This window comes from Nicotiana tabacum, chromosome 8 (genome assembly GCF_000715075.1).
Source record: "Nicotiana tabacum cultivar K326 chromosome 8, ASM71507v2, whole genome shotgun sequence".
Classification (NCBI taxonomy): Eukaryota; Viridiplantae; Streptophyta; class Magnoliopsida; order Solanales; family Solanaceae; genus Nicotiana; species Nicotiana tabacum.
The window spans coordinates 72,122,741-72,144,324 of record NC_134087.1 but is presented as its reverse complement, the minus strand read 5'-3'; the positions used below and the strand labels follow the sequence as shown (position 1 = coordinate 72,144,324).

Here is a 21,584-nt window from a genome sequence, read left to right as displayed (position 1 = left end):
TGCATCCTGTTTCATTGTATTTTGTGTCACCTGCATTCTAACACACACATCAAACTGCTCAACACTTACAATTAAACTTGCCAAAATTAATATCTAACCAAAAAGTGTTACCACACATGGGTTACCTCCCAAGAAGCGCTTGATTTAACGTCGTGGCACGACGATGTGACCCCCCTTTTAGTTAAGCATTGGTGGGGGTTGGTGTAGGACCATATTTGAGTGTGAATTGTTCTATCAAATGCCTTTCTCCACTGGTTCCAAGGTAATGCTTGACCCTTTGGCCATTTACTTTGAAGGTTCGAGTCCCATCCTCGGATTCCAATTCAATGGCACCATAGGAAGACACATTCACAACTTTGAACGGGCCAGGCCATTTGGATTTGAGTTTTCCCCGAAAGAGTTTTAATCTTGAGTTGAAGAGCAAGACTAAGTCACCAGATTTAAATTCTCGCTTCTTTATCTTCCTATTATAAACAAACTTCATTCTTTCCTTGTACATGGCTGCATTCCCATAGGCATGAAAACGGAACTCTTCCATCTCATTGAGTTGTGTCAACCTTAGATTAGTAGCTTCAGCCTAGTCAAGATTTAACCTTTTCAATTCCCACATAGCTTTGTGTTCAAGCTCCACTAGCAAGTGACATGCCTTATCGAAAACCAACCGATATGGTGAGGTATCAATGGCAGTCTTGAATGTTGTTTGATATTCCCACAATGCATCATCTAGCTTTCTTGACCAATCAGTCATGTTTGCATTGATAGTTTTTTCTAGGATGTTCTTGATCTCCCTCTTGGACTTCAACTTGACCGCTCGACTAAGGATGGGAAGGGGTGGCCACCTTGTGCTTAACTCTATATTTCTCGAGTAGCCCGGCAAAAGCTTTGTTGCAAAAGTGAGAACCACCATAACTAAGGATTGCTCTTGGGGTACCAAACCACGTAATATGTTCTCCTTCAAGAAGGCGGTTACACTCCTTGCCTCATTGCTAGGCATGACAATTACCTCGACCCATTTGGAGACATAATCTACTGCTACCAGGATATATGTCATGTCGTAAGAGCTTACGAAGGGACCCATAAAATATATCCCCCACACATCAAAGATCTCCCCTCCATCACAAAGTTCATAGGCATCTCATGTCTTCTAGAAATTGACCCTTGTCTTTGACATTGATCACATGCCTTGACCATTTGGTTTGCATCTTGGTAGATCGATGGCCAATAATAGCCACATTCAAGCACTTTTGCCGCAGTACGATTTCCACCATGATGTCCCCTAAATGGGGAGTCATGACATGCTTTGATAATTTCTATGACCTCATCTTCCAAAACACAACGCTGAATGATGTTGTCGGTGCAAATCCGGAACATGAAATGCACACCCGAATTTAGGAAGGTAATTTCAAATTACGCGCCTAAAGCAACTACGCATTTTTCAACTTTGCGAGGGCCATAGAAAATTCGCTAAATGGCATGCCTCGAATTCTAAGGATTTAAAATTAATTAAATGAGGGCCATGAGTTTTGATGTTTTATTGTGGATGGAGTGGTATAAATTGATAAGTACAAAAGGCCTAAAGAAATGGGTTAGCTACATGTATATCACTGGAGCCTTTTGTTATAGCATACTACAATTCAGAAAGGTGGAGTTGGCATTTATGTGAAAATAACAAAAGACAAGTGCCAGCTTTGGGTTCATTTCCATATCATCTTCAAAAGACCGACTTTCGTTTTCAAATTCTAGAAAGAAACTAACAAAATTTTATAACAAAATAATGAATCTTAAATGACCATATGAGCACAAAAAAAACCATGATGAGAACTATTCGGATGAACCAGAAGGAACAAAACAAACATGGACATACAAAATGCATTTTAAACTTGATTATAACAAAGAACGCTTAAAGTAATTAATTTATTTAACACTATGCTAAAGAGAAAGTTGTAGTATCACCACTATAACTTCTACAGTACCATTTTGAAGCAGAGGAAGTTGAATCTTCACATGGTTAATTTAAGAAAATATGCAGCCAATAACATAAACTGAAGATAAGATCCTTCCACTAACGCAATTTTTTTTTACATCTTAATGTTGACAAATTGTTCAACTTCACATACTTCTTTAAATTTCAAAATATGAACATGGTTCTACATGAGCTTGAAATCTAAATGTAAACAAAACAATACCTGCTAGTTACAAGTCATGAGCCAAGAAAAAAAAAAAACAAAAAAATCGAGACAGAGTCATGAACATACTAAAATAACGTTAACATTTGCAAATCTCAATTCACTCAATCAAAGAAACATCATTCATGCGAACAAATTAAATACGAAAGAAACTTTATCAAAAGAACCAAATCAATTTGCTTCTGCTTCAATAAAGATGCTCCGACATTTTTTAACTCAAGAGCTTGAATTACATACCTACAAGAGAGTGAATTCAAATGAATAAAATCTGAAAGTTGTAGAGTCAATACAGCAGCAACAACAAAATCTCTATCAACTCTTCTTCAAACCCAAGATTCAAGGCCCGAAATATTGAAAGAAAAATTTAATGAAAATTTTCAACCTAAATTTCTCTCCTCCCCCTCTCTTCTTTTTTTTCCTCTCTTCTCAAATTTTCTCTTCTATTTATAGCAAAATTTTCGAGATATTTCATATTTTATTTTTAAAAATATTTTATTAATTTTTAATTAAAAGAAATCCCACTTACAAATTGCTTTTATTTTTTTTATAAAAAGAAATCCCACCTTTCTTTACTTTTATTTTTTAAATTCCAACTTTAATTACTTTTATCTTATTTAAAATCTCACTTTTTTTACTTTTTAAAAGAGAATTCCACTTATTTAACTTTTCTTAAAAAAACAATCCACTTTCTTTTGCTTTTCTTTTAAAAATTCTACTTTCTTTTACTTTAAATTTTTTTAATTTTAATATACCTTTATATTTTTTTTTTAATTCCAACTTTCTTTTACTTTTTATTTTTTTAAAATTTCCACAAAACTTTACTTTTATTTTTTTAATTTTCTACTTTCTTTTACTTTTTAAAAGAGAATTCCACCTTTACTTTTATTTTTTTTATTCAATACTTCCCTTTTTCTTATTTTTTAAATCACTCCTGAAAATTAAAAAAAATTAATATTTTTTCGGAATTTTTTTATTATTTTAAAATAAAAATAAAAATAAAATAATAGTAATAGTAATAATTCTCCTTTTAAATTTTGTATTTTTACCCTATAATAAAAAGTGTAACAAAACTAAAAATTGTAGGTTAAAACCCCTAAAATATTTACATAGAAGAAGTGATAAAAAATTAAATATTATCAAAAATTTGGTGCTCACAGCTGCCACTCTTTGTTTGGAAACATGAAGAATTTTCAAACAAAGATAAGGTGAGCCATGTGACTAATTTTTGAACATATTTTTATTCAAAAGGGAAGAAATAAGGATAAGAGAAAAGAGAAAGGGTGCAACCGAGTCTAAATTTTGGACAACCTACATATCCCGGGTTATAGGGGAATCAGGTTGTGTGTAGTTCAAGAAGTTTTGGTAGCTGGTACTACCGAAGAGCTGTGATTTTGCTGCTATTGATGTTGTTTCTGCTTACTGAACTCATTATTACACCGTGACAAAATAAAAGAAGCCAGACTAAACTATGATATACGAATTACAAGAATCCTATCTATATCTTGAACTTGCAGTTTCTGCTGCCCTGCTGACTTGTACTCTCTGAGTGAGATTCCTTTGTTGCTGACTTGAATTGCATTTTGAGATGCTTTCCCTTCGTTTTTCAGGTGGTTTCCTGATTGCTGAACTCCTTTGAACCTTGTTGCTTCCCTTTGTTCTCCAGGTGGGCTCCTAATTGCCAACACTTGCACTGCTTTTCCTCGAAACTTGAACTACTTCCCTTCGTTCTTCAGGTGGGCTCCTGATTACCAATACTTGAACTGTATTCCCTTGCTCTCCAGGTGGGCGTCTGATTGCCAAAACTTGAATTGTATTCCCTTGCTCTCCAGGTGGGCGCCTGATTGCCAAAACTTGAATTGTATTCCCTTGCTCTCCAGGTGGGCGCCTGATTGCCAAAAATGGAATTGTATTCCCTTACTCTCCAGGTGGGCTCCTGACTGCTAAAACTCGAATGTATTCCCTTGTTCTCCAGGTGGGCTCCTGACTGCTGAAACTTGAAATGTATTCTCTTATTCTCCAGGTAGGTTCCTGATTGCTGAACTCGAAATGTATTCCCTTGCTCTCCAGGTGGGCTCCTGACTGCTAAAACTCGAATGTATTCCCTTGTTCTCCAGGTGGGCTCCTGACTGCTGAAATTTCAACCGTCTTTCCTTGTTCTCCAGGTGGACGCCTGATTTCTGAAACTTGGTCCATCTTCTTCTTGAAACTGCTTTTCTTTGACTTGTTCTCCCTCGTTCCTCCAGGTGGGCGCCTGATTACCAATACTTGTGCCAATCTTCCTTGAAACCTGATTTGTTTTCCCTTGTTCTCCAGGTGGGCTCCTGATTGCCGAAACTCGAACTGTTGTTCCTTGTTCTCCAGGTGGACGCCTGATTGCTGATACTTCAACTGTTGTTCCTTGTTCTCCAGGTGGACGCCTGATTGCTAGTACTTGGTCACGCTCTTATCTTTGATATCCGTGTTGTTCTCCCTATTCTTCAGATGAGCATCTGACTTCAACAAAAATAGACAAAACAAAAGAAAATTTTCTGCCCCAGTTTGGTAGCTGGGCGCATCTGTGAGTTTAAACTGAATCACATCACCAAATATTACTAAGAATTTGAAAGCTAGGTCCCATTATCCAGGGGGTCCTGACAACTCTTAACTAAACGACGATTTTAAATCTAAGCTATATCTTGTTATCTAAGGAGGTCTTAAACTATTACCCATTATCCAGGAGGATCCTGGCAATTCTTAATTAAAAGACAATTTTAGAGCTAAATTATATCTACTGAAGGGTATGTCTTATGCTAAATCTTGTTATCCAAACCAGTTTTAAACTACGTCTCATTATCCAGGCGGGCCCTGACAACTCTTAAATCAAGTCTTATCTTGAGTGACAATTTTACGGCTAAATTATATTACCCTACAACAAGAACTTATGCTAAACCTTGTTATCTAATGGAGATCTCAAAGCTAGGTCCCATTATCCAGGAGGGTCCTGAAAACTCCTAATTGAATCATATCTTAAATATGAGAACTTTAAAACCATCTTATTCCTTGGGATACATTTATGCTAGATTTTACTACTCATGACTGTTTTAAATTTTAAACTAGGTCCTATTTTTCAGGAGGGTCCTGAAAACTCCTAACTAAATTCTATCTCCAGAATGAAAATTTTGAAACTAACTTATATTCTTTTGGGGTACATTTATGCCAGATCTTGCTACTCAGTCGTGTATTTTGAATTTTAAACTAAGTCCCATTTTCCAGGAGGGTCCTGAGAATTCTGCGATCAAACCTGCATGGTACTTGTCTTCCTTACAGGGTGTTTCCTAAAACAAATGCCATCTTTGCCCTTGTTTCAAATCAAAGAAAATCTTGTCAGTTTAAACGTGGCGGTTAGTTGTGGCATTCTTGCTGGGGGTGGTTTTCTCTTTGCTAGGCTCTGCTTCGTTTCGACTGCCTTGAACATGGTCGAAGGATTGTTTTGACCTTCTGACTGATCCTTAACTGCAGGATCCCCAACTATTGTTCTCCATTTCTGACCTTTCTGTCTGAACTCGTATACCTCCCACGACATTACTGAACCATTCCACCGATTTAACTTTTGCTTACACTATATGTCCCACTTTTCATCATATCATCTCTGGCATGTTCTAGCTGCATTTTGCTTTGTGCAATTTCGAAACTGATAGTAAGATTTGAAATTCCTTCTTATTTGTTGAAATAAGGCTAAACTTGGAAAAATTAACAGCAATGAAATGCAATGATTTTGGGAATTAAGAATAAAGAAGAAAATCCAAATTTGGATGACTGTTGGAGATAGGAAAAAGGAACTTATCTGAGTGGAGTCACTGGCACCAATGATCATGGTATGCATTTTGGATTAATCGGCCCAGTCTATTTAACCAATCTCTTTTCCAATTGTTTTACTTTGTGCTCCAAGATGTTCCACAACCCAATTTACTTTCTGCTAACTTTACGGATCTTGTTCGACTGCAGTGCCCTGAAGGGTTTTCACCGACAAACCTCTCTCATTTGTTGATTCCTCAATTCTTTGTCGCCTGATGGTGCCCGTGAAGGTTTTCACCAATAAGACTCTCTCATTTTATTTTCTCTCAGCTTTCATCGCCTCATGGTGCCCGTGAGGGTTTTCACCAATAAGACTCTCTTATTTTTATTACTTTCCCTGCTTGGACCAGAGTGTTACCCTGATATGAATCACCTCTATTTGCTCGACTTGGCATCTCTCAAAAACTGATCGGAAGGTCTTTCTTTGGACCGTAATGTGGGCTTTTGGATGGGGTTATAAATAAAGGGTATCAAAGGCTCAAAACAATTTGACATGGGTTTAAAATTACAACTTTTGGAATCACATTTATTATTACAAATACAACCTCTGCCTCAGTTTCTTGCTTGGGGATCTTTTGTCTTTTATTTTACTATGGCCGAACCGTAAAGCTGCCTACGTATCCTTAATAGGAATTAGGTCAAACGTAGTTCACACCTGAATTTCCTTGTTGTTATACTTTTCACTTCTTTCTTTTCCCTTTTTCTTTTATTTCTTTTTCGTGATTGATTCCAAAAGAGGGGTATGAAAGAAATAAATAAGGCTCATAAAGGGGAAACAAAGGGTAAAGTGTTTAGATAGCAGAACAAATTACCTTCATCATTTCAATCTTCGAAATAATGCCAAATACAAATAATCAACAATTATAACAAAGAAATCATACATAATATCTTTTTACTACATCAGAATTGATAGTCATGTCTATGCATATTCCTTCGATATCTGTTAAACATAAAGCACCATTGGACAATACTCTGGTTACAATGAATGGCCCTTGCCAATTCGGGGCGAACTTGCCTTTTGCCCCAGCCTGATGTGGAAGGATGCGTTTTAGCACTTGCTGGCCCACTTCAAACTTCCGGGGATGCACCTTTTTATTGTATGCTCTTGCCATTCTCTTTTGATACAACTGGCCATGACACACAGCTGCCAATCGTTTTTCATCAATCAAGCTCAACTGCTCCAAACGATTTTTGATCCACTCATCATTATCAATCTCATCCTCAGCGACAATCCGAAGGGACGGGATTTCAACTTCCGCAGGTATCACTGCTTCGGTTCCATATACCAACAAATAAGGGGTTGCACCTACTGAAGTACGGACAGTAGTGCGATAATCTAGCAACACAAATGGTAACTTTTCATGCCATTGCCTGGAACCTTCTACCATTTTCCGAAGTATCTTCTTTATGTTTTTGTTGGCTGCCTCAACTGCTCCATTCGCCTTGGGACGATATGGGGTGGAATTGTGGTGTGCAATCTTAAACTGTTGACATACTTCTTTCATCAAATTGTTGTTAAGATTAGCACCATTATCCGTGATAATCACCTTTGGGATTCCAAATTGACAGATGATATTTGAATGAACAAAATCGACCACTGCTTTCTTGGTTACAGACTTGAAAGTTTTGGCCTCAACCCACTTGGTGAAATAATCAATGGCTACCAGAATGAATCTATGCCCATTGGACACTGCTGGCTCAATTGGTCCAATGATATCCATGCCCCAAGCAACGAAGGGCCATGATGCCGACATCGTGTGCAATTCCGATGGTGGAGAATGAATCAAATCTTCGTGTATCTAGCACTGATGACATTTGCGCACAAAACTGATACAATCTCGCTCCATGGTGAGCCAATAATAACCTGCTCGGAGAATTTTCTTTGCCAGCACATATCCGCTCATATGTGGTCCACAGACTCCTGAATGTGCTTCAGACATGACAGTCGTAGCTTGTCTAGCATCTATGCATCTTAACAATCCAAGGTCTGGTGTTCTTTTATACAAAACTCCTCCACTTAAGAAGAATCCACTTGCCAACCGTCGAATTGTTCTCTTTTGGTCCCCCGTGGCTTGCACTGGATATATCCCCATTCTGATGTACTCCTTGACATCATGGAACCATGGTTCGCCATCAAGTTCTTCTTCAATCATGTTGCAGTAAGCATGCTGATCTCGTACTTAAATGTGCAAAGGATCGACATAGGCTTTGTCCGGATAGTGCAACATTGATGCTAGGGTAGCCAAAGCATCGGCGACCTCATTATGGACCCTTGGAATATGCCTAAACTCCACTAATCGAAACCGTTGACAAAGATCATGCAAACATTGTCGGTATGGTATAAGCTTCAAATCGCGTGTTTCCCATTCTCCTTGAATTTGATGTACCAGAAGATCTGAGTCTCCTAAGACCAAGACTTCCTGGACATCCATGTCTGCAGCTAGCCTTAAACCCAAAATGCATGCTTCGTATTCAGCTATATTGTTGGTACAATGAAAACGAAGCTGAGCTGTAACAGGATAGTGATGCCCTGTTTCAGAAATAAGCACGGCTCCTATTCCCACTCCTTTCATGTTAGTAGCCCCATCAAAGAAAAGTTTCCAACCTGGTTTTTCGGCCTGTTCTAGCTCGTCAATATGCATCACCTCTTCATCGGGAAAATAAGTCCTCAGTGGATCATACTCTTCATCGACCGGGTTCTCGGCCAAATGATCGGCCAATGCTTGGGCTTTCATCGCAGTCCAAGTCACATAGATGATGTCAAATTCTGTGAGCAAAATCTGCCACTTCGCAAGTCTTCCTGTCGGCATGGGCTTTTGAAAGATATACTTCAATGGATCTAAGCGTGAAATGAGGTAAGTAGTGTAGGATGACAAATAATGTTTCAATTTCTGTGCCACCCAAGTTAGGGCGCAACATGTCCTTTCCAGGTGAGTATACTTAACCTCATAAGCCGTGAATTTCTTGCTAAGATAGTAGATGGCCTGTTCTTTCCTGCTTGTGATGTCATGCTGCCCCAGTACACAGCCAAATGAATTTTCTAGGACAGTCAAGTAAAGAATCAAAGGTCTCCCTGGTTCTGGTGGTACCAGCACAGGCGAGTTAGACAAGTACCCCTTTATCTCATTGAATGCTTCTTGACACTCATCAGTCCACTTGATCGCAGTGTCCTTCTTCAGCAACTTAAAAATATGCTCACAAGTTGTCGTGAGCTGAGCAATAAACCTGCTGATGTAGTTCAACCTTCCTAACATACTCATCACTTTAGTTTTGTTCCTCATAGGTGACAATTCTTGTATGGCTTTGATCTTTGATGGGTCCAATTCGATGCCTCACCGGCTGACTATGAATCCCAACAGCTTTCCGGATGGAACACCAAATGCACACTTGGCAGGGTTAAGCTTGAGGTTGTACCTGCGAAGCCTCTGGAAGAATTTCCTCAAATCCCCAATGTGGTCGGCCTGACGCTTTGATTTTATGATCACATCATCTACGTATACTTCAATCTCCTTGTGTATCATATCATGAAACACGGTAGTCATGGCCCTCATGTAAGTTGCCCAGCGTTCTTCAAACCAAATGGCATTAACCTATAGCAATAAGTCCCTCATGGCATGATGAAAGCCGTCTTTTCTGCATCTTCTTCATCGATTAGAATCTGATGATACCCGGCATAGCAATCCACAAAAGATCCTATCTCACGCTTGGCACAATTATCGATCAAAATGTGAATATTGGGTAGTAGGAAGTTATCCTTCGGACTTGCTTTGTTGAGATTGCGGTAATCGACGCATACTCTGATCTTGCCATCCTTTTTCGGTACAGGCTCATACATTAGCCAACCAAACAAGATATCGAGTGACCCGAATAACCTTTTCATCCAACTGCTTGGTAATTTCTTCTTTAATCTTCACACTCATATCAGTTTTGAATTTCCTCAACTTTTGCTTCACGGGAGAGAATGCTGGATCAGTAGGAAATTTGTGGACCACTAAATCAGTGCTCAAACTCGGCATGTCATCATATGACCATCCAAAAACATCTTTGTACTCGATGAGTGCTTTGATTAACTCTTCCCGGATCTCTGGCTCGAGGTGGACACTTATTTTAGTCTCTCGGACATTGTTTGTGTCCCCTAAATTGACAACTTCTGTATCATTCAGGTTGGGTTTGGGTTTTTCTTCGTAATGAATTAACTCCTTACTAATCTCTTCGAAGGCTTCATCCTCATCATCGTATTCTGATTCGTAATCACAATCTACTTCTTGAACTAATATTTCGGAATCAGATTGATTTTTAAGACTAGGCTGAGGATTCCTTATGCATGCCATGTCATTAGAACCAGCGTAAAAAGAATTGTATAGAAAAGAAAAGAAAACAAAAAGGAAAACCATCAGGAATGATGAAGAAAGGGAAATTGTATTTCATTGAATGATAAAAGATAACAAGGTTTGCACACTCAAACAGACTGAAAAAAATGAAATCTGGATTACAACCCTGGAATAATCCGTACAAACTTAAAAGAAAATCAAAGCAAACTACCAAGACTCCTTCCGAGTAGGGAGAGGAGTAGCCTTCCAATTATTAAGCTTTGTTTTTGGCCCGACAAATTGCACTTCTGCGTTGCTAGAACCTTCTCCAATTTCCACCATGTTCACACTGTCGAACAACTTCTCAAATCTTTCAATTAACTCCTTGTCATGATCAATCACAGAACTGGGAATTGCTGTTACTGGGCGACTCCTCGTATCGGACTTGACAAATGATCTGGAAAGACGTGGGACCGGCTTTGGAAGGACCCATGCCCTCTATTTCAATTTCCTGGCTCTTTTTATGTCTGCGGCTGTGGGCTTGAATCCCAGACCAAATGTTCCCAAGTTTTCAGGAAGAGACACGAGCTGTATGATGCCTTGCAGAGCTGATCCCAAACCCTTTCCTGGTACAAAACCATTCTTCAGCATTTCATACGCTACTATGACTGATATGGCGGTTATCTTTGGATTTGGGATACACTTCCCTTCTAGAACTTTCTCGACTGACATTGCGTCAGAAACTTGGTAGACCATGGTCCCTTGTCATCTTCCATTTCAATGAATGGCACAATGGTGTTGCTGTGAGCGCAAAAATTATCTTCGCCGTGCACAACTATTTCCTGTCTGTCCCATTCAAACTTGACCATCTGATGGAGTGTTGATGGTACTGCTTTAGCGGCATGAATCCACGGTTGCCCTAATAGCAAATTGTAGGAAACAAGTATATCCAGCACTTGGAATTCCATTGTGAATTCTACTGGACCTATAGTCAGCTCCAACATTATGTCCCCGACGGAGTCTTTGCCTCGGCCGTCAAATCCCCACACACAGATATTGTTCTTATGGATCCTCTCATCTTCTACTTTCAGCTTGCTTAGAGTGGAGAGAGGACAGATGTTCGCACTTGAACCATTGTGAATCAATACCCGGGTAACCACGGAATCCTCACATTTCACTGTAAGGTAAAGGGCTTTGATATGCTCAGTACCCTTTACGGGCAATTCATCATCGGAAAAAGTGACTCTGTTTACTTCAAAAATCTTGTTGGCTATCTTTTCCAGATGGTTTACCGAGATCTTGTCGGGGACATGTGCCTCATTCAAGATTTTCATCAGCGACTGACGGTGCTCATCTGAATGGATTAGCAATGAGAGCAATGAGATCTGAGCGGGTGTTTTCCTCAACTGCTTTACAACAGAATAGTCATGCACTTTCATTTTCCTCAAAAATTCCTTTGCCTCTTCTTTAGTTAGAGCTTTCTTTACCGGCATTGGATTATCTTTAGCTCTTCTTAACTCCTCGGGAGTGAAACACCTTCCTGAGCGAGTCAAACCTTGTGCTTCACAAACTTCTTCTTTGATTTCTTTCCCTTTGTAAATCACTGTCACCCGTTCATAATTCCAAGGAACAGCCTTGTTGTTGATCACTGGAAGCTGAGTTACTGGTTCTATAATAACAGGCTCTGTGCGAGCACCCTTCACGACCACAACAGGTTTACTTGCAACCCCTGGTACTACCAAGCTTTCTCTGGTTTCACTGCAACAATGTTTGACGACCCTTTCTCGGCTACCACAGCTGGCTTATTGTCTACCCCTTTCAACTGGACCACTGATTTCCCACTAGTTACCTTCTCCTTTGAACTGGTTTCGCTGGAACGGATCATCATTACCATCTGCAAGGGTTTCTTAGGCTCTTCTCCTTTGTGTATCAACTCAATCATATGGGTCTCATGGTGAGCTGGCAGTGGATTATGATTGATATTTGGTGCTTCTGGGGCCTGGACCTTGATCCGATGAGTATCAATAAGCTCTTGCACAACTATTTTCAGTTTCCAACACTTCTCTATATCATGCCCAGGGGCCCCTGAACAGTACTCCCAACTCACTGAGTGGTCAAGATTTCTAGGAGGGGGATTTGTCATTTTAGGCTCAATTGGATTTAGCATGCCCAACTTCCTCAACCTGTGGAAAAGACTGGTATACGATTCCCCTAGTGGAGTGAAAGTATTTTGCTTTTGTAACCTCTCATTCTTGAAGGCATGGCTTGGTCGGAAACCCGTTCTGGGGGAATTTCTGTAGGCTCTTGGGGGTGGATATGTGTTTTGTGGAGCTAGGTATGGATTTTGTGGAGCCGGCGCACGCCATTGTGCGTGTGCCGGGGTTTGGGTATAAGTTTGTGCCTGATGAACGGAAAAATGGGGATCTGGCGGTGGGTAGTATTGTTGTAGAGGGCTATATGGAGTGTGGGGGTAATTTTGGTAGTAGAGTCGGGGTTGTTTATAGTAGGGTGATGGGCCTCTAGATCTGAACCAGGCTCCGGACTCAATTGTCGCAACATCTTCTTTCTTCTTTTTCCCAAGTACACCCCCAGTGCCGTTTTGGATGGACTGGGTGGTTGCCTTGATTGCTGAATAACTCATGATCTTTTTGGACTTAAGTCCCTCCTCGACCATGCCTCCCATTTTTACAACCTCATTAAAAGACTTGCCGATTGCGGACACCAAATGACAAAAGTAGGTCGGCTCTAAAGCCTGCAAAAAGTAATCAACCATCTCGCTCTCTTTCATTGGGGGATCTACCCTTGCTGCCTACTCCCTCCATCGGAAACCATATTCTCTGAAGCTTTCATTGTGCTTCTTCTCCAGTTTAGTCAAGGACAGTCGGTCTGGAATGATCTCAAGATTATACTGGAAGTGACAAGCGAACGCTTGTGCCAGATCATCCCATGTGTACCATCTTCCGTGATCTTGGCGGGTGTACCATTCCAATGTTGATCCACTCAAACTCTGACTGAAGTAAGCCATTAACAATTCATCTTTTCCTCCGTCTCCCCTCATCTTACTGCAAAAATCTCTTAAGTGTGCTACTGGATCACCGTGCCCATTGTATAGATCAAACTTGGGCATCTTGAAACCTGGCGGCAATTGCACATTTGGAAATAGACATAGGTCCTTGTAGGCCACACTTACTTGACCTCCTAATCCTTGCATGTCCCGGAATGACTGTTCTAGGCTCTTAACTTTCCTGAACATCTCCTCATGTTCGGGATTTTTGGCTGGTCTCTCAGCTTCTTTCGGGAGATCAGAACGTGGATTATAGTGGTAGGTTTCGGGAGCTTTGAAGGTAGGCTTTGGGGGGTAGTACTGGTTGTCCTGAGCTTGGAACATAGGCTCACTCGAGGATCTATAGAGTGCAGCTGGTGGAGATGCCACAAAGACAGGGGTGACTGGCGGAGGGGGTATGGAATTGATTTTGGTAGTGGAGCTTGTGGCATATGAGAAGTAGTGCCATGGTAATGTTGGTAAATGGGAAAGCTTGGATCGATGGCAGGATGATCTTGAGCCTGAGCCGGTGGTGGGGTGGAAGCAGGGTTAGCAGGGTAAGCTGGGGGTGATTGTCCTTTAGACTAGGCCTGATACATCTCGGCCATCTGTTGCTTAAGTTTGAGCATCTCCTCTTTCATTTTACTGACGTCCAACTCCTTTACCTCAACACTTGTGTCGACATCCGGGATAGACATGATTTCTGGTATTGGTCCTTTTGATCTGGTTTGGTAATGATAATGTGCCATCCTCTAGATAAACTAACTGCTTGAATTCTCTGAAAAACAACAAACTTGTTAGTTTTTAGAGTTTAACACATATGCAATTACCGTTGGGATGCAATGCACCTAGGCAATTAACCATTTTCTATCATGCATTTGCTTCGGTTGCGTGCGTCATTCCGGCCTCTCATAATTGTGCCCTTTATTTTAAGCTTCCTTTATTCTATCCTTTTTTATTTATTTTTCATTTCCCCCTTTTCTTTTTAGTGGTGGTCGAATCCTATAGAGATTGCCTACGTATCATGTCCCTGCATGAATCAGACCGTGCGTAGTTCTGGCAGATAAGTGCACAAGTAAACAGCTCTAAAAAAACAAATGCTTCCATTACAAAACTCAAAACTAACAAATTCCAAAAGACTAACAGATTCTGATGCAAAGACGAAATACAGACTCCGAAAATAATCTATCATACTCCAACAAAAGGAAATACAGAACAGAAAGAAAATACAAGCTCAACATGACTGATAGACTTTAACCGAAATGGAAATACAGACTTCATGAGAAATCATGAATACATCAATGCTCCTGGTGCCCGCGGGACATCATTCAGTCTCGCCGCGGGCCTATATGCAAGATCCCTTTGAAGTCGATCCAAGTCACTCATTATCTGCTTAACAAATGTCATCACTGCTGCAAAGAAGGTAGTGCGAGTCATATCCTCACAGATCTGGCACTTCATAACGACGTAGTCGGTGATGTTTCTAATTCTCTCTCTTATGATGCCTTTTTCTTGTAACAAACGCCCAATCTGCTGGGCCCTGGCTTCCAAAGTTTGGTCGGCCACATGATTCTGCTCCTGAAGTTGTTGCAAGTCTATTTCTAATTGCGCCAAGGCCGTATAACAATGTTCCCTTTCAACCCGGAAGTCTTTTGCCTGTTTGATCATTTTGTTTTCTGTGGCGATGACCCTTTTCTTTAGCCCTGCAACCTCATTGTCATACTTTTCTTTCAGCTGCTTAACCAGACGTGCTCGTTCTGCCGAGTTTTTGGCCAATTGTTTTCGAGCCCTGGTTAACTCACTTTCTGTTTTGTTCAGATCAAAATTATATTCGCCCACTTTCCGCCTCAGGTTATCTATAAGTTTTTCATCTTTGGCACTTCGGGCGGGGTTTTTTGCAGCTATTTTCATCTTTTGAATTTGGGCTCGAAAGGCCTCATTTTCTTTAGCTAGTTTCTTTTTCTCCCCCTCATCTGCGGCGGCCTGCAGATCTTTCTCAAACTGCAACTCCATGACTTACTTCTCCAATCTGCCTATTGTGGCCCTGTACTCATGTTCTTTAGCCAACCAATCCCACTATTCTTGCGACGCCTCGACGAACTCCTGGAGATGGGGTCTCTTGGTCGGCCTCCCAAACTCGATTTCTCTCCTATACCAAGCAAGGTATCCCGGCGAAACTTCACATTTGGACCGATCACGTACACATGTATTTGCCGTTAAGTATTGACACTCGCTCCAAATTTGGCGGACTGCTGCTTCGTGAAATTGTCCGTTAGGCCCAATCTCGACCACTTGGCCACTAAGATCTTCATCTTTCGGAACTATTTGGCATCTCCCCAACTGCCTCAAAACTCGATACGGGGCATAGGGCTGGATACTCCTGAGTCCCATCAAAAGGAAATGGGGTCCAGTGGCTGGCATATATATGATTTCATCCACAGGCAGCCATCCAAATGTCCACTCTATTTGGCTTGCAGTGACGGAACGGAGGCGCGCTATCCACTTTGTGACCCCTTCTGGCAAGCTGATTCCATCAACCCTCGTAGAAAATTCCTCTATGCATGTTTTCTTTGTCGACCCATAACTCATAAATTGAGGACGACGACATAGGTGTTCGATCATCCACATCTGCAGCAACACGTTGCACCCCTCAAAAAAGTCTCCCCCAGCTTTGCAGGCTGTGAGAGCGCGAAAGATTTCAGCTACTATCATGGGTGCGAGGGTGTCGTTGGCCTGAGTAAACAAAGTGCTGACAACCCCGGCTGCTCGTATGTCAATATTCCCATCTTTTCTAGGAAACACCAAAAGTCCCAAAAAGACCACCATAAATGCAAAACATTTGTGTTCTTCCCACTTAAGGCGGTTTCCCTTGCTGCAGATTTTGTTTTCCGGCTTGTTGAACCTCCCTATATGACCATATCTGTTGTATATAAACTGCAAAGTACAAAATCCAGCTGCCAAGTCTGGGTTGTGGACCTCCCTACTTATTTTCAAAGAGTCTAGGAACTTGTGCACGGCTATGGCCATCGGAGCAATTAGGTACTGGTGTCTTAGAGGAACTTTGGGACCCCCAATATATCCGGCTATTTCTTCCAATGTTGGGGTAAGTTCAAAATCTGAGAAATGAAATACGTTGTGAGCCGGGTCCCAGAATGTGACCAATGCCTTTATGATATCCCCTCTGGGATTAATTTTCAGCAACCCAGTGAGGCCTCCCAAGTATAGATTGACCGTGTCTCGCCCTGATTTGCCCAAGTCATCCCACCACATGTGCAACTCCAAAGGGATCTTGTTCATAATTGTTACTGGTAAATTCTGGCTTGTGCTCATTCTACACATTTATTAAGGTGATTAATCATGATTTACTCTATTTTGAATCAAAACTGACCCTTTTTTCAGATTTTTGTTTCTAAAACCAAAAGCCCAACTTTGCAAATACGGCCTTTCAGCACTTCCGGAGGGAGATTTTAAGACTGTGTCTGCTAACTGGCCAAAAATTGAAAAAAGACCAAAGGTGGCTGTTTATGCGAAATCAGCCTTCCGGCGTCCCTTTCGGGAACATTCGGCTATTTTTGATAAAAACGGCATCACCTTACCTATTTACAGTAAAATAAATTATTTTTTTTTTTTCGTTTCAGGCTATTTTTGGCAAAAAGAAGTTGGACCCGATGAGGGTTGCCTACGTATCCCACACCCTGTGAGAATCAAACTGACGTAGTTCAGCAAATAAAACAAACTATTTTTGAAAACAAGATTCTTTTTTCATTTTATTGGCAAAATAAACAAACTATTTTTGAAAACAAATCTTTTTTCTTTTCCTTCTCCTTTTTTTCTTTTTTTTTTTTAAAAAATTTTCTCAAAAATTCGGCAGAGTTTTGGCATTATTTGGACATTGATTTTTTTTCAAAATAGGCGATTAACTCTCTTTAACCCTCATACTGCTATTTCTCTTTCCTCAAAATATTCAAAAGCCGGTTAGCATGCAAGTCCGAAGTAAATAAATGCACAAGTAGCAAGTAAGATGCATCAGGATGGTCTTTTTCATTTTTGGTACACCTGTCCTAGACAGACCCAACCCCTGTGTTGAGCCTCCAAAGTCAAATGCACATGATGCACACAAACGTTCCTATTAGGGATCCGGCATGAAGCTAAGTTATTCTAGGTTCAAAGCCTGGGTATTTGTTCTAGACTGTGTACCTGAGCGGACAACTCGAGCCAAGGAGGGGGCTACGTACCGGGAACCAAAAGGTCATCCGGCTTAGTAACTTGTTCGAGCCTCTTTCTTATTTCAAGGTATGACACTAACAGAATAGGGAGTCTCGACCAGCGAGCACATCCCCGAAGGTGAGAAGAAAAGGGTTTCATAGCAGTTTATATACAGTTCAGATAATATCAAATCGGTAAAAGCAGCATTTAGTACATTAGGCCCAAACATGTAAAAATCAGATAATAAACAAAGCCAATTATAACAATTATTCCAAGCTCGAATTCTCGAACCCTGAACTAGAAGTTCTGGGTTCCAGTCCCCAGCAGAGTCGCCAGGCTGTCACACCTCCTTTTTTCCTACACCCCGAAAAGGGTATAAGGGAGTTTTTTCCAACTTAAAGTGACAATCGAAACGGGATTCATTTATTATTAAGAATTCAGAGTCGCCACTTGGGATAATTTATGGTGTCTCAGTCACCGGTTCAAATCCCGAATCAAGGAAAAGATTGACTCTGTTTTACAGTCCGCGAACACAGAAATCCGGGTAAGGAATTCTGTTAACCCGGGAGAAGGTGTTAGGCATTCCCAGGTTCCGTGGTTCTAGCACGGTCGCTCAACTGTTATAATTGGCCTATTATCTGATTTTAATACATGTTTTAGCTTATGGTTCAATTTTAACTTATTAACCGCTCTTATTCATTTTTAGGAAGATTGCAATGTCATTTAAAATATGTCTTGAACCACGTCACATAAATGCACCCGCGGTCCACGACACATTTTATTTAACGTTGTTAGGATTTGGATTTGGGTCACATGAAATGCACACCCGAGTTTAGGAAGGTAATTTCAAATTACGCGCCTAAAGCAACTACGCATTTTTTAACTTTGCGAGGGCCATAGAAAATTCGCTAAATGGCATGCCTCGAATTCTAAGTATTTAAAATTAATTAAATGAGGGTCATGGGTTTTGATGTTTTATTGTGGATGGAGTGGTATAAATTGATAAGTACAAAAGACCTAAAGAAATGGGTTAGCTACATGTATATTACTGGAGCCTTTTGTTATAGCATACTACAATTCAGAAAGGTGGAGTTGACATTTATGTGAAAATAACAAAAGACAGGTGCCAGCTTTGGGTTCATCTCCATATCATCTTCAAAAGACCGACTTTCGTTTTCAAATTCTAGAAAGAAACTAACAAAATTTTATAACAAAATAATGAATCTTAAATGACCATATGAGCACAAAAAAAAAAAAGAAACCATGCTGAGAACTATTCGGATGAACCAAAAGGAACAAAACAAACATGGACATACAAAAATGCATTTTTAAACTTGATTATAACAAAGAACACTTAAAGTAATTAATTTATTTAACACTATGCTAAAGAGAAAGTTGTAGTATCACCACTATAACTTCTACAGTACTATTTTGAAGCAGAGGAAGTTGAATCTTCACATGGTTAATTTAAGAAAATATGCAGCCAATAACATAAACTGAAGATAAGATCCTTCCACTAACACAATTTTTTTTTTACATCTTAATGTTGACAAATTGTTCAACTTCACATACTTCTTTAAATTTCAAAATATGAACATGGTTCTACATGAGCTTGAAATCTAAATGTAAAAAAAACAATACCTGCTAGTTACAAGTCATGAGCCAAGAAAAAAAAAGAAAAAAAATGAGACAGAGTCATGAACATACTAAAATAACGTTAACATTTGCAAATCTCAATTCACTCAATCAAAGAAACATCATTCACGCGAACAGATTAAATACGAAAGAAACTTTATCAAAAGAACCAAATCAATTTGCTTCTGCTTCAATAAAGATGCTCCGACATTTTTTAACTCAAGAGCTTGAATTACATACCTACAAGAGAGTGAATTCAAATGAATAAAATCTGAAAGTTGTAGAGTCAATACAGCAGCAACAACAAAATCTCTATCAACTCTTCTTCAAACCCAAGATTCAAGGCCCGAAATATTGAAAGAAAAATTTAATAAAAAATTTCAACCTAAATTTCTCTCCTCCCCCTCTCTTCTTTTTTTTTTCCTCTCTTCTCAAATTTTCTCTTCTATTTATAGCAAAATTTTCGAGATTTTTTTTAAAAAATATTTTATTTTATTAATTTTTAATTAAAAGAAATCCCACTTACAAATTGCTTTTATTTTTTTTATAAAAAGGAATCCCACCTTTCTTTACTTTTATTTTTTAAAATTCCAACTTTAATTACTTTTATCTTATTTAATATCCCACTTTTTTTACTTTTTAAAAGAGAATTCCACTTATTTAACTTTTTTTTTAAAAACAATCCACTTTCTTTTGCTTTTTTTTTAAAAATGCTACTTTCTTTTGCTTTAAATTTTTTTAATTTTCAGATACCTTTATATTTGTTTTTTAATTCCAACTTTCTTTTACTTTTTATTTTTTTAAAAGTTCCACAAAACTTTACTTTTATTTTTTTAATTTTCTACTTTCTTTTACTTTTTAAAAGAGAATTCCACCTACTTTTACTTTTATTTTATTTTTTTCAATACTTTCCTTTTTCTTATTTTTTTAAATCACTCCTGAAAATTAAAAAAAATATTTTTTCGGAATTTTTTTATTATTTTAAAATAAAAATAAAAATAAAATAATAGTAATAGTAATAATTCACCTTTTAAATTTTATATTTTTACCCTATAATAAAAAGTGTAACAAAGTTAAAAATTGTAGGTTAAAACCCCTAAAATATTTACATTGAAGAAGTGATAAAAAATTAAATATTATCAAAAATTAGGTGCTCACAGGTGGGAAGCACTATTTTGTAACCTTTGTTGATGATTTTTTCCGAAGAGTGTGAGTATATACAATGAAGAGCAAAGATGAAGTGTTGGGAATTTTTCTCAAATGGAAGACGATGGTGGAGAATCAAACAGGCAGGAGGATCAAGTGTATTCGCACGGACAATGGAGGTGAATACAAAAATGATCATTTCAATAAGGTCTGTGAAAATGATGGCATCGTCCGACACTTCACTGTCAGACATACACCACAACAGAATGGAGTGGCAGAACGTATGAACCAGACCTTGTTGGAGAATGTACGGTGTATATTGTCCCATGCTGGCTTGGACAAAAATTTTTAGGCTGAGGCAATTATATATGCATGCCACCTTATTAATCGTTTACCATCTGCTGCTATTGATGGCAAGACACCATTTGAAAAGTGGTATGGAAAGCCTGCTGTAGATTATGACTCTTGTCATGTGTTTGGCTCAACTGCATATTATCATGTGACAGCGTCAAAATTGGATCCAAGGGTAAAGAAGGCTATTTTTATGGGGATTACTTTTGGAGTCAAAGGATATCGCTTATGGTGTCCTATGACAAAGAAAGTAATATTCAGCAGGGATGTTACCTTTGATGAATCTGCTATGGTAAATAAGGTAACAGAAGATACCAAACAAAATAAGGGTTCTTCTAAGCAGGTGGAGTTTGAGGGAAAATTTATTTTTCCTACACAAGAAGCAGAGGAGGAAACAAATGAAGATTATCCTCTGGAAGAAGAGCCAGTAGAGAGGGAGATTCCAACTCAGGAACCTCAAAAACAACTTGAATCAATAACAACTAGCAGGCCAAAAAGGACAATAACAAAACTTGTTCGTCTTATAGAAAGGACAATAACAAAACATGTTCGTCTTATAGAGATGGTTGCTTGTGCTGCCTCAATTGTAGCTGATGATGTTCCTACCACTTATAAAGACGCAGTCCAAAGTTCAAAAGAATATAAGTGGAGGATTGCCATGAATGATGAAATACAGTCCCTTCATCATAATCATACATGGAGATTGACCAATCTCCCGAAGGGAAAGAAAGCAATTCGGTGCAAATGGATATTTGAAAAGAAAGAAGGATTTCCTAACTAAGAAGATGTTCGCTACAAAGCAAGATTGGTGGCCAAAGGATATGCTCAAAATGAGGGAATTGATTACAATAAAGTGTTTCTCCAGTTGTAAAG

At 39.2% G+C, this 21,584-nt stretch overlaps 1 protein-coding gene across 1 annotated transcript; it reads right to left on the bottom strand.

The window, feature by feature from the left end:
• Positions 1–577: 577 nt before the first annotated feature.
• Positions 578–1,051, bottom strand: LOC142163159 (uncharacterized). Its single transcript, XM_075220416.1, has one exon. It carries the CDS (start codon positions 1,049–1,051, stop codon positions 578–580), a length of 474 nt encoding a protein of 157 aa, XP_075076517.1.
• Positions 1,052–21,584: the final 20,533 nt, after the last annotated feature.